At 33.3% G+C, this 13,464-nt stretch overlaps 2 protein-coding genes across 5 annotated transcripts in view; one reads left to right on the top strand and one right to left on the bottom strand.

The window, feature by feature from the left end:
- Positions 1-13,464, bottom strand: part of LOC123715024 — a 78,005-nt gene that overhangs the window by 51,097 nt on the left and 13,444 nt on the right. Inside the window, exon 2 of one of the 2 annotated variants that reach the window (XM_045669806.1) lies at positions 9,467-9,498. The exons of the other annotated variant lie outside the window; for it this stretch is intronic. The gene's annotated coding sequence lies outside the window, so the exon portion shown is untranslated. The remainder of the gene's footprint in view (positions 1-9,466; positions 9,499-13,464) is intronic. 2 annotated transcript variants of the gene reach the window in all.
- On the top strand, positions 3,157-5,078 carry LOC123715022 (balbiani ring protein 3-like). 3 transcript variants are annotated; one of them, XM_045669805.1, is made up of 3 exons: positions 3,157-3,228; positions 3,704-3,999; positions 4,195-5,078. In XM_045669805.1, the coding sequence occupies exons 2-3, from the start codon at positions 3,715-3,717 to the stop codon at positions 4,936-4,938; spliced, it is 1,029 nt and encodes a 342-aa protein (XP_045525761.1). In that variant the 5' UTR covers positions 3,157-3,228; positions 3,704-3,714; the 3' UTR covers positions 4,939-5,078. The 3 variants fall into 3 exon arrangements, with proteins under 3 accessions (XP_045525761.1, XP_045525759.1, XP_045525760.1); XM_045669803.1 differs by having other exon boundaries at positions 3,704-5,078; XM_045669804.1 differs by lacking the exon at positions 3,157-3,228 and adding an exon at positions 3,376-3,394 and having other exon boundaries at positions 3,704-5,078.

Here is a 13,464-nt window from a genome sequence, read left to right as displayed (position 1 = left end):
TATGGGTAAGAAACTTCACAGTAACTATTTTAAAATAGTTTTTACAGTATTCTGTATACATTGATTTGATAATTATATGAAAGACACTATATATACATAAGGAGTACTCTAATTTCTACATTTGGACGAAATAAATTTTTTCTTTACAATTTGACAAAATATAATATGTATGTATATACAACAAGCCCTTTTTAAGCCCTTTTTTGTTTTCTGTCGGGCACCACCTTTTTGTGGAATCAGCTTCCAGTAGAGATGACCACTGATCAGACTTAGGAGCCATCCGTGAAAGATCGGCCACACGCCACGTAAATCCAACCTTACACCGACCGACCGTTAGCACTTTATTTAAAGGGCCTGCTCGTTTGACTCTTATCCTATAAAAAAATCGAATAATCCTTAAATTTCCGGGTAAGCATAATATAACATTTCCTTTGCTAAACGTGTTTTTTTAAAACAGGTTGTACAATATGTAATTATTCTTGTTATTACTATAATATATTTATGGCTTAATCAATTTAATATTATCAAGGTATCCATTATGCTCATATCTATATATGTAATAGGTATGCTAACTGCATAATAACGAAGGCCTTGTCGCCATCTTGTGACATCATAAGGATGAATTAACAAATGAAGCGTGACGTTGTAAGGTCGCTGTAATAATATTTATTTTTAATATATTTGTTCAAAGCGTATTGTAATAAGTAGTTTTTTTATAATAGGTGGCCCGAAAAGTTCGTAGGTTAACATAGAAAACATCCTTATTTTTATAGAATTTGATTTCTTTATGCAATATATCATACAATTTCGTTAACATTTTTATAGTACAATTTGTCAGTTCAAAATGTTACAGGATTATTTCAATAGAAAGTTTTGTTATAAAATAGCTACTGCATTTGATTATTATTTCTAATTCTCAAATAGCTTGATTTCTTATAAACGCCTCCCAGCGTATAGTCACATGTATTAGCAAAGTTTACTGATAAAAAAGACATTATGTCTAATATGCCTTTAATTGAAATGAATGCAATGGCCATAGGATCCGTTGTCTTCCGGCGTGTTTACGAGAGTTATGACCCTGGGGTACTGACAGAGTATATATTTAGCTTTATGACATATTGATATATCTATAGATATATATGCACCCTTGGATTAATTATAAATAATAGTAAGGTTAATCAAATATATATGTCTGAGAAATCATCCCAATTAAAATAAAAACAATGAGCTGTCGAAATGTAAGTCGGGGTCACGTCGTGAGGTGAGTCGATGAAAGTAAGATTGGCTCGTTCCCATCCCGACACTGGCTCGACCTACTTTTATGAGACTGCCATGAGACACACTAAGGATCACGTATGGTTTAATTGGTATAAAATAAATTTGATAATGTGTTAAAGACTGCAGGTATACAAACTAAATGTTAATTTTAAAACATTAATATTTTATTTGGCTTTATTCGCGAGAGACCCACGTCAATATCTACAAGTTTACAGTTTAGAATAAATCTTAAGTAATATTTAATTATTCTATTCGTAACGAGGACAATTAGTACATTACTATGTAAAAATGTCGATACATCCTGTACAAGTGACATTTAAGATCACTATGTAAAGTATTTAAAGAGTATATAAAAACTATATGTAATTAGCTTTTGCGATGTCTACATAGATGGAAACGACTGCGGGTTGGACGTATATGATTCATTTACGCTAATTTTCTGTCAAACCAAAAGCTGTTCTTTTTTTGAAATTTTTAACAGGTGGTAATCAATTAGAAGTTTTTGAGTTAATCGTTACAAATATAAAAATGTTTCCTCATTATAATATTAGTATAGAAATTGAGGTAAATACAAACCACGGAAAAAATATGAATTTCATCGCTCGATTATTGCCCACGGCGGGTAAAGTCTAAAGATTATATATTTATGAAGTACATTAACAGAATATTTTAATGTAATTTGTTCATAACAAAATTTTAAATCAGAATTGAAACATAAATACATAATGCAACTGGCGTTCTTGTCACTACTAAGCCATCTCCTAGTAGAAGAAAAAAGAAAAGAATATCCTAAAGAAAGCCCTAAAAACGAACTGCGGAGAAGTGAATATGCGAAACTTGCTATTTTTACACTACGCAACTTCTACATTTACCTATATCTTATCTATCTCATATTTATAAATCTCTCATAAGAATCCTTATTATTTATTTTTTCCTTCGTCTTTTAAGTAAGAAGTGGTATGCTCTAAGTAATTATCTTGTGCTTCGTACGTTTTCAAAATGGATCGACATCAGAACCTACAATTATGTAATTTTGGCCTTTCGCAGACCCTGATCACATTTTTGCTAAAGCCTCGATCGTGGGCGATGCCACTTGCCTTGAAATCGACATGCAACAAAATTTAAAATTAACTTTTGAAATTCCTTATTTTATGCTCCATATTGTTAATCTTTATTCTTCTTTATTATGACAATTACAATGAATAATTTCCAATCAGTTACATTCAGATATTGATTTCATTACCGTCTTTGTATATCTATAAGATATTGTGAAGAAAAACATCCTACAAACACAAAACATATGTATGATTGTAAGAAACACCTGGATTTTTTAAATATTTTGGAAATTAATATCGCATTCTTATAGCGAAGGATTTTTAATCGTTTCAGTAGTTTCTGAGTTTATTCCTTACTTGTTACTTTTTACAGTTACAGATAATTGTTACTTCGTTAAATGTATATGTTATATGTTTTAAACTAAACCACTCTATCGACTCGTTCTATCTAATTAAACTTTAATAGAAAGAGACTGAATGGGCAAAACTGCACAAATACATTCCCTATAGTTTCACAGTTTCTATGAACATCTATAGAGGATGCTAATTAAAGAAATTTGTCCCAACTGATATATTCAAATATATTTTTTGATGATGATGTGATAATATAACCTATTGTATTACAAAACAGTCGAAAACATTCAAAATGTATCTATTTTCCAACATTTCTGAAATATTGACAATATTTCGTCATTACTTATCAATTTAAAAAATCTTCCATTTATCATAAATTGATGAGTCACCCTATTGTCATATACACACGGCGTTTGCACCCGAAGTGCGCACGGTACTTTGCACACGGAGGATTTAATACTATAAAACCGCTCTTCCCTTATCGCCTGTTATCACTTCGTCACAAGAGATATCAGCTATTACAATATACGGAGAAAACACAGTGAGTATTTATTTTGTGTCATAATAATTTCCCTGCTAATCGTATACTTTCTTTATTATTGACAATTTTATTTTGATTTGTGTGCTATATCTTCTGTTTCTTTAAATAAAGTAATATTTTAAATAGAGACATATCTGCAATATATAACTTATAATAAGTGGTATTGGTAAACACATTTCATCCTTAAAATTAATTGCAAATTATAATTTAACTATAATATATGAAACTATATCAAAATCAAAAGTTTTTTTTATTTCAAATAGGCCTTTGCAGGCTCTTATGAAACGTCTAGTTGCACGGTTGCTCGACACAATGATAAAAATAAAACTTTGTAACCGTATTGTGTACAAGTCTGTTTATAAATTGTTTATTAGACAAGAGAGGGAACGCTGCATTCACAACTTACTTACTCTACACATTTGACATGAAAATTGTTGATGAAATGGTATCGTATATTATTCGTTTTTCATTTCAGATCTTGCCAACATGTCTTCAAAGGCTGTGAAGGAAACCACTAGCATACAATGCAACAGCGGCTGCATTTGTATTCCAACCGAAGCTAAAGATACCATTAATGTATGCCTTGACGGTAAAAATAATATCGTCAAATGTAATACATGCACAAAGTGTACAACATTCACAACCAATGGCGCAAAGACTCTATGTGTTCGGAGAGAAGGTGGGTTAATAAAGAAATGCGACAGTTGCTGTACTGACACGGGTTGTAGCTGTACCAGCGATGATGGAAAAGGTGAGGTCAAGACATGCAATGACTGCGAATGTAATTCCAAGTCTGGATGCGATAAACATGGCTGCTTCTGCATCACCATTGAAGGTGGAAAATGTATTTGCATCTGTAAAGATGAAACAGGAGGGCTTAAGAAATGTGAGGACTGCAAGTGCTCGTCTAAGGCGTCAACCAAGGTTGCTTGTTGTACTGATGAAGGTGGTATAAACAACTGCAAGGACTGCGAATGTAATTCCAAGTCTGGATGCGATAAACATGGCTGCCTCTGCATCACCATTGAAGGTGGAAAATGTATTTGCATCTGTAAAGATGAAACAGGAGGGCTTAAGAAATGTGAGGACTGCAAGTGCTCGTCTAAGGTGTCAACCAAGGTTGCTTGTTGTACTGATGAAGGTGGGATAAACAAATGCAAGGACTGCGAATGTAATTCCAAGTCTGGATGCGATAAACATGGCTGCTTCTGCATTACCATTGAAGGTGGAAAATGTATTTGCATCTGTAAAGATAAAACAGGAGGGCTTAAGAAATGTGAGGACTGCAAGTGGTCGTCTAAGGCGTCAACCAAGGTTGCTTGTTGTACTGATGAAGGTGGGATAAACAAATGCAAGGACTGCGAATGTAAATCCAAGTCTGGATGCGATAACGATGGCTGCTTCTGTATCACTATTGAAGATGGAAAATGTATTTGCATCTGTGAAGATGGAACAGGAGGGCTTAAGAAATGTGAGGACTGCAAGTGCTCGTCTAAAGAATCAACCAAGTATGGTTGTTGTACTAATAAAGGTTGTATCTGTGCCTGCGATGACGGGAAAAGAGAAGTCAAGAAATGCCAGGACTGTAAATGTTTTTTAGACGGTAAAAATAAGGATTGTTATTGCATTGCTACAGCAGAGGGTTGTATTTGCATTTTCTTCGACCAAGAAGGCATTAAGAAATGCACTAATTGCTGTAATACTAAGTAATGATTAAAGGTTTCAATTACATAATGAGTAGGTACATAATTCGTATTCGCAATGTTTTTTAATGGTTTTAATTTTGTATAATCCTTTATGTATACTTAATCAAGCGTATTTCACCAGTGAAATATATAATGTAAATAATATATAACTATTTTATTTCATTCCTCTCAAAACGTTTCGGTTGTAAAGAAGTAATCACATGTAATGTATTCGGTAATCATATATAATTATTCAAACATAATACATAGTTACCGCCTTTATAATTGTCTGTGGTACGCATTCATTACATGTCAAGTTAACATGACAGCTGGGAGATATCTTGACATGTCAGTTGTCAATGTGATAGCTCTATGGGTGGTATACGTTTTTAAATGAGGCATTTAATTTTAAATTCTGGGTGGTAGGCTTTTCAGTTGTCTGGGTTTATAGTCTTTTTACTAGAACAAAACTACGCCTTTGTTATGAGGTATCAGTTAGATCAGCCGTCCGTGCTTTTGAACCCAAGCCAAACATTATTTGATTAGGATTTTTTTATGTAATATTAATACCGCCGCCTCGCGGCTCGCAAGTGCGTTGCTGGTCTTTCGAATTGGGCCGCTCTTTTCTTGAAGGACCTTAAGTTGAGTTGGTTCGGAAATACTTCAGTGGGCAGCTGGTTCTACATAATGGTGGTGCGCAGCAAAAAGTTGTGAATCGACGGACGTCGAGATCGTGCGGATGGTATTATATAGATATATATAAATCTATCAGGATATATACTCGTATTTACTTTAAATAACTTTACGGTCCCAATTTTGTAGCATACTTTAAAATGTAAAGTAAATTAAAAAAATATTAGGGACACGTATTTAGGGTCTCATTAATTTGCTTGGTCACGGCCCAGATAGCAAGTGAGTTAGATCACGATAAACACAACAGTTAAGATGATCGCTGGATAGCGACTTTGTATAGTTACTATGTGATCTACAAGGGGAACAACAACAATGACATTTCTTGGGTATAAATACACTTGCCTGCTGCCACTTGAATCGGTAAATAGTAAATAAGTTATCATCGCAGGATCCCAATTAGGCCGACTGTGACTGTTTCTTTGATTACTTTTATTAATAGTACTTGACGTCGATTTGGGTATTTCCTAGCCATGTTTTCTTTCATGTACGAGCCAGTGTTATATCGATAAATAGTCTATTAGCAGAGGCAGCTAAAGGGGAGGGGCGTAATCGGAAGACGACATAAGTCTAGGATATGAAGATATATATTAAAATGTTTATTTATTGATTTTTACCAACTCCAATGTGTATGTGACATATATGTAATATTTCACATACAAAACAATGCAACATGAAACAGGAATACAGTTAAATATTTAGAGAATGACTAACTATTTCTTTTGGCAGTTCTCTCAATCTCTGTTAATCTATACAGTTAAATAACGTTTTCCGTAGCGTGTCATATGCTTCAAGAGGTTTGTTTTAGCTATAGGTACGAATAAGGCGATCGATGTCGCCTGTTAGCGTCACCATTAGGCACCCTGAGGCCTAGGCACTGAAGCAACACCTTATTTTCCTTTCCACGTAACAATTTTATATAATACGCACAAATAATCGGAAAATTGAGTTTTCTTATACGAATAATATTGTTTACCTGAGCGTGTAAAATGGGTACATTTTGTTTTGTACCCGCTCCAGGATCATTTTATACAATGAATTAAGATATGCAAAAGGTTTTCCTTAACTTCACTAGTAATATTCGGTAGGGGGCTGATCGATTAAAAACAAAAGCAAAGCACATATCTGATACCTAGTCCGCCGTTTTGCTAGTATTTTTTTTTTGTTAAGTAAAATCGTATACTGTAATATTTTTTTAATTTTTAGTAACATTTATGTGTACCATAATTGTCATAAACTTTAGCTTCTAAATGTAGATATAGAATTATACATGACGTGGTGAATTATTATAAATAAATAGTAATATAAAAGCCTAAATAAATGAACATACGTGTAATTAGAAAGGTATACATTGCTCCAATTACAACTAACGACTGTAGTGTATTATATGTGTATCAATTATAATTTCACACACCATACAATATATTGTATTCAATTCGCGCTGTAATTAATTGTACTACACCCACAACATGTTATTGTGGCCCTAACGGTTCATTTTCTACTTTGTATTCATTAAGGAAATGCTAGTGTTTTCATATAAAAATGAAATAAATAGCTACAACCTTTATATGTCTGGGCATCAGGTTTCTGTATCTGTTTCGTGAGCAATTGTCAATCTAATAGGCAAGTAGATCATCCTCCTATGCCTGACACACACCGTCGATTTTTGGGTCTAAGGCAAGACTGTTACTTCACGTTGTTTTCCTGTACCGTTCAAGCGAGTGATAAATCATCACATAAATACATATGTCCATTGGTCCATTGGGGATCAAATCTCAGGGATGAGAGCCACACGCTGCTCCAGTATTTTATATATGTGGCCAATAATTATATTATTTATTATTACCGTCTCTGGTGTAGTTGCCATTCGCGTTCAAAACCACAACGGTGCGGTAGATAAGCACTTTAACCAAATTCGACTCGAAAATAAGGATACCAATCCTGGAATTTTAAGGAAGCACTGCAGAGTTTTAAACAGAACAGTTTCTCTCGGATGGGGACCACATCTTAGAGTAATAACATTCTAAATTTAATTATTTTTGAATAATGTATGTCAATAAGATATAGACGAATAAAGGCTTAAATGTTCCACACGGTCCTGAAAATTTTATAGCGTGCATACAGTAAATTATATAATTATGGTACATTAGTATAAATGGTCCTTATAAGTGATATAAGTAGTCGCTGCAGGCAGGAGAAAGCTCAAAAAGGCTCGTGATTCCCACTAACCTACTTCAGCGGAGTGCATGACTTAACAGATATATGTTTCCAACACAGCTGTCAACATTGACATTTATTTTTATCCTTTTTACTCTGTGAACGAATGCATTTTTTTCTACGAGAAGCATGACGACATGTCTTCAATCGATCAGGTATCAAGAAAAGTAGCTGATCGCGTACTTGAGCAAATAGAGAAATGATGAATGAAACAAATAAACAAACATGCGATTATAGGTATCTGTTTCGTGATCATAAAATATTAATTCAATTATTATTAGTCATGAGTTAACACTCACGTGTACGAATTAAATTTATGCCACAGTTCGGTTAATTTCAGACACAGTTACGACCCTTAACCTCAGTGGGTCGAGTTACGAGATATAATAATAGTAATTGATTGCCAAGAATCGCAGAGGCGATGAGAACTTGGAGAAACTGATCGTGGTTGGAAACAGTAGGCAAAAAATCATGTGACCGTTCACCAACTAGTTGGACCGATCAAGTAAAGACTGATCGTCCACAAAACTGTACACTGTCATAGAGAGGCGCTGGACAGAAACTGGTGGAAACAGATAGTCCCCTCTATATGTTGACCATGACGCAGACATGAGCTGCCGATTAAAGAGTGAGATTTCCAAGAATATGGTACAAAAATGTTATGGTGGTACAATCTAAAGTTCGTATATTCTGCCACACATAATAGAGTGTATATTTGGCTTAAAAGGACTGTCTTACATAGAAGTTACATTATTAGTCATAACATTATAGTCAATTCTTATATTACTTGTAGTGATAAAATATCGCTTTATTTTTTTAAGGAACTAGCAAAAAGGTTAGTCGACATCACAGGAGACCGAAGAGCTGGCAGCTTCCTTGGACAAAGAATAAGTTTGCTATTCAATGGGAGAACGCTACTAGTATCCTCGGAAACTTACCTAAAGGGACTCCTTTTAATAATATATTTTATACTATATACTAACAATATTTTTGTTATATCAATTTAATGTAATGTTATTTATAATGTTTCACGCAAATAATCATTGATAGAATAATACAATTTTACAAAGGTAATTTTTTTTTATTTTTTTTTGCTGTCGTTGATTAACTGTTTTAAATTGTCAACGGGCTAAATGTCATCATTATAATTATTATCTACAATTGTTTCGACTTACAATGATAGAACCAGTGGCCGTAGCCAATCCAGCCGCTGCAAGTTGGGGGTCATAAGGCGGTTAGTGTTCTGGAGGCCAGGATACATTTTGGATCGCAGAGCTTCGCTAACAAAGCAAGCCATTATACAATTACATAATAGTTCATTTGCTATAAGCTCATGTTTTCGACTAGATTAGAGTGACCTAGAGGAAAGCCGTCATAAATATATTACACTAAATTAATCTGGATCGAATATCGATTACATACGTTGCGTGTTCTGAAACGTCAACTTCAAACTAAAGTATCACCCAAGTAACCTAGAAATACTTGAATGTGGAGCTACTCTAAGTAGTGTTGTCAATCCGACTTTAATGGCGTACATTAAACCGAGAACTTTAACATCTAGAACACAGTTTGGTGTAATTCAAAGTACGCGGTGTTTTAAAGACACGCCCTAAGACAAGAAATTTCCCGAAGCAATCAAGACTTACCTTATTCAATAAGATCGTTTCAATGTTTGTACCTGAAAGAATATAATCTTTATAAAATTTTTGTTAAGTCTACCCGCGAACTATAGGTATAATACAGAAAGTATCTCGGAGCTGGGGCTTTCCTCGCTCAACGAATAAGTATCGCAATACAGCGAGGAAATGCTGTCGGCGTTGGAGGTACGAAACTTTTTAAATTAGTTTTAATTTTTTAATTATTTTTGTCTGTATATTTGTGTGTTGGAATTAGATATTTTTTTTATACAGTAAATACAAATTCAGTAGAAACAAACAAAATACTTCCTTGTAAAAATCGATTTCAAAATAAACTAATAAGTTTAACAATGTTTTATATTTCTCTTGATTGGCCTTGTATTATCATGATCATTAAGTATATTAAACAATAATTGAAATATTTTTGGGTATGAAGGATTTTTTTGGAAGTCGAATCATTTGACGCCTCGATCATCCGGATCGGTACACGCACCGCGAAGCTTTGAACATAGATATATTACACGTCAGATAAATAACTTCACCGGTTTTTTAATACATTAAAATCTATAATAAATTATCTTACATCTTATACCTTTATATTAAGATCACCGTTAGGAAAGTTTAACAAATTACGTTGACACTGTGATAATCACACGGTGTTATTTGAAAAAAATGTACTATTGTGATCATTGGCATCGTGATTGTCAGACAATTGAATATCCTGTGAATTAGAGCTGAAGAAAATATAATTATGGTATTTATATACAATTTATGGGTTTGAGATCGATTGACGGAAGGTGAGAACTTATGGGGCTTTAAAGGCTTTCGAAACGCATCGAATACAAAATTACTGTAACCTAAAATAAATTACAAAATGGTTGATCAGCATTTCCCCGCTTTTTTCCGATTCGAGAAAAACACTAGCACTACATTTAAAAAATGAAATCGAAGAATTCCGTAGTACTGTACACTAAAATAAATAAAAATGGTTGACCAGAATGTTTCCGCTGTTTTGCGATACGCTGTACAAATTTCAGCTCTAAGGTTATCCAGGCTACTGGCTACATGTCTGAGGCAATCAAACTTCTTAACACATAAATAATATAAGGAATAAGACGCCTAAAGAGAACTAAACCTTTTGAGTTAGTAAACCTATTGTAGTAAATAAGAATAATAATAAAATAAGTGGAAGTGCGGACACACGAATTAGTAGCGTCAAAACATTACAGAACACTAAGACTGTTAATAAACAATACCTTAGTTTAAGCTATTCACTAGTATTGTAGAAAATTAAGTCAACGTAATATTACTAATAAGCCATAATTATTGTACAGGCTAGATTGTAATTCATATAGTTGCATTCTTTTTTGTGAACTTTATAGTATGAAACAAAAACAAAAAAGGTTAACGGTCTCTATGCCTACTTAATAAATTAGTCAGTTAATTCGACTTGCATTTCTTATATAGTAATATATTGTTGTCACTCTCGAAGTAGGTTATATTGGCAAGTACAACATTTGTAGTTAAATTTATTGACTATGTTTCATGTATCTGTATTTTGCGTAGGAATAGCTTATGAATTAAACGAATATTTAGCCTTGCGCCTACATCATTGTTGGTGTGAATCTATAGTGGTTCTAGGCCATTCAATATTTGTATTCGACTCACGTAGAATTCGTAAAAGAATGTATTTTGAAGGTGAAATTAAAGGCCTCATTAAGGAACGGTTCCGTTTGATACAAAGGTAGATGAAAAATCAAGGCAACCGGGCAGAAGGCTCACCTGATACCGCCGCGTGGACACTCACATTACCCGAAGGCTCGCAAATGCGAGCCGGCCTTTTAATGGTATGCTCTTTTCTTGAAGGGCCCGAAGTCGAATTGGTTCGGAAATACTTCAGGGGGTAGACAGTTCCACATATTGGTGGTGCGTGGCAAAAACTGCCTTAAAAACGCAGTAATCGCTACACCTATGGACTTGAAATTATATAAACTAAGCAACCTGTGTACATTATATAAACTAAGGAAAGTTCTATAATTTCGGTGAATATGCTTTGTTTGAATTGCAAGAATCAGGGCCGGATTTAGAAGAGGGCAACTGGGGCTACAGACCCGGGGTCACAGAATAACTTGGTACTTCGAAAAGAAATGTTTTAAATTCTGACTAAAAACACTAGGTAAACTACTTTTCTTTCCATACATTTTTATGTTTCATACATACTAAAATAATCTTGAAGAAGGTTTCATACTAAATTATTGGTTGAAGAACTCGACTTAAAAAAATGATTTGACTCCTTTGCTGCCCCGAGGCCTACAGACCTGGAAATCAGGCCCTGACAAGAATAAATTATGACTATATAAATTTACTTAAATAATTAAGAGACACGAGAAATTCTGTTTAAGTATTTTAATAAAAAAACGATATTCTGATCTTGACAAAAACCTATTGCTCCGAACTATTCCGATTAGTTAATAACAAGATTTATATATAGGAAAAGTACTTTTGTATTCTATTACTATGAACTTACTTTAATATTTGTATTATAATAATTGTACGGATGTGTTAATGAATTTAATTATTAATTGTTTAAAATTTTACAGTCATTTGTTTCTCATGTTCATAGTCTTATTATATGTAAATATTTTGTGAGGAAACCGTCGCCCATACATACGAAGGCGTTAGCCCACGAAAGCATTCCGAGAATCCTTGAAAAGTTCACAAAACGACCTACCTCTTTATAACCTGTTTTTATGTCAAAACAAGTATTATGCATATTTATCGTTTCCATAAGGTTTGTTTTTAAGTCTTATTGCATTGACTCAAATAGTCATAGAAGTTAAAGCTTTAAAAACAAATCCACTTGTTAACCGTTTATTTCTTTGTATCGGTGGTTCGACTCATTGTTTGAGAACTTCCGCTTATATTAGGATATCCTATCATATTAGGATATAATAGATATAATAATAATAAAAGCGTATTTTTATTTTATTTAAAGCGAACGCTCGGCATATATGATATGATACATTGGTACATTAAAAAAACAACTTTAATGAGACAAGGGGGCTGGGCAAAATAATGACAGTTTGTGTCGACAAATTTTCATACAAATTTAGTTTTCGAAATCCTAGAGGAAATTTTATTTAAAAGTGTTACAGGTGTCTATGTATACGTATCAGGCGTAGCTTTTAAATCACAATTCTTAATCTGGATATTGTGTGTTGTGTTTTAGCCAAAACGAGTTCTTCTAAAAGGAGGGACAAATGTAATGACTTGATATTTGGGTATGTTGAGTAACACTGTTTATATTATCGAAAATTAGAAATCTTAAAGTTAGAAAATAAATAATTATTTAAGTTATTTTCCGTTTGGAATATTAAAATAGAGCGTATAAATATATCTAATACGTCTTTATAGAAAAGCCTATGTGCTCTGTGGAAATCCGTAAAAAAATAAATTTATCTTTAATACTAAAAAATAATAGTATACCACAAGTTGTCATAAAAGAAGTAATTCCTTCCAATATTGTCATTCAATAACGCTAGCTAAATACAAACATTGTCGTTAAATAAATTCAAATCCCAGGCGTGAAGTCACTTACGTCTATTTTTAAATAAAATTTTACGATTTGTAAGAACGAATGTATAAATGATATCGAAATCGCATAGAAATATGTCGATTTCGCTGTTGGAACTCTAAAAAATGATATCGGAATCACTTTCCGTAATAAATTAACAACATGAATACCGTTTTAACAAATGAAACGTATTTTTTTACAAACAATCAAATAATTAGGCAATACACGTTTAGTAATTGCGGAATTGTGTCATAACTGCATTTCAGATCCGCATTGATCGAATAACAAATCGTATTTTGTATTGATATCAGAAACGGTCAAATTGCCAGTAAAATAATTAATGAAGCTGAAATAATATTTTTGGCCTTCTGGCGGTAGAGATCTCAACAATGACGCTTTAAATTTAATAATTATACGTATACATTTGAGAAGT

The sequence above is a fragment of the Pieris brassicae genome, chromosome 10, assembly GCF_905147105.1.
Source record: "Pieris brassicae chromosome 10, ilPieBrab1.1, whole genome shotgun sequence".
In the NCBI taxonomy this organism is placed as follows: Eukaryota; Metazoa; Arthropoda; class Insecta; order Lepidoptera; family Pieridae; genus Pieris; species Pieris brassicae.
Note: the sequence above shows the minus strand (reverse complement) of the source record. Positions and strands in the feature narration are given on the sequence as shown.

What these genes read in the sequence shown, in the direction of transcription:
- LOC123715022 (XM_045669803.1), top strand. Translation starts at nt 3,715, where the DNA reads ATGTCTTCAAAGGCTGTGAAGGAAACCACTAGCATACAATGCAACAGC.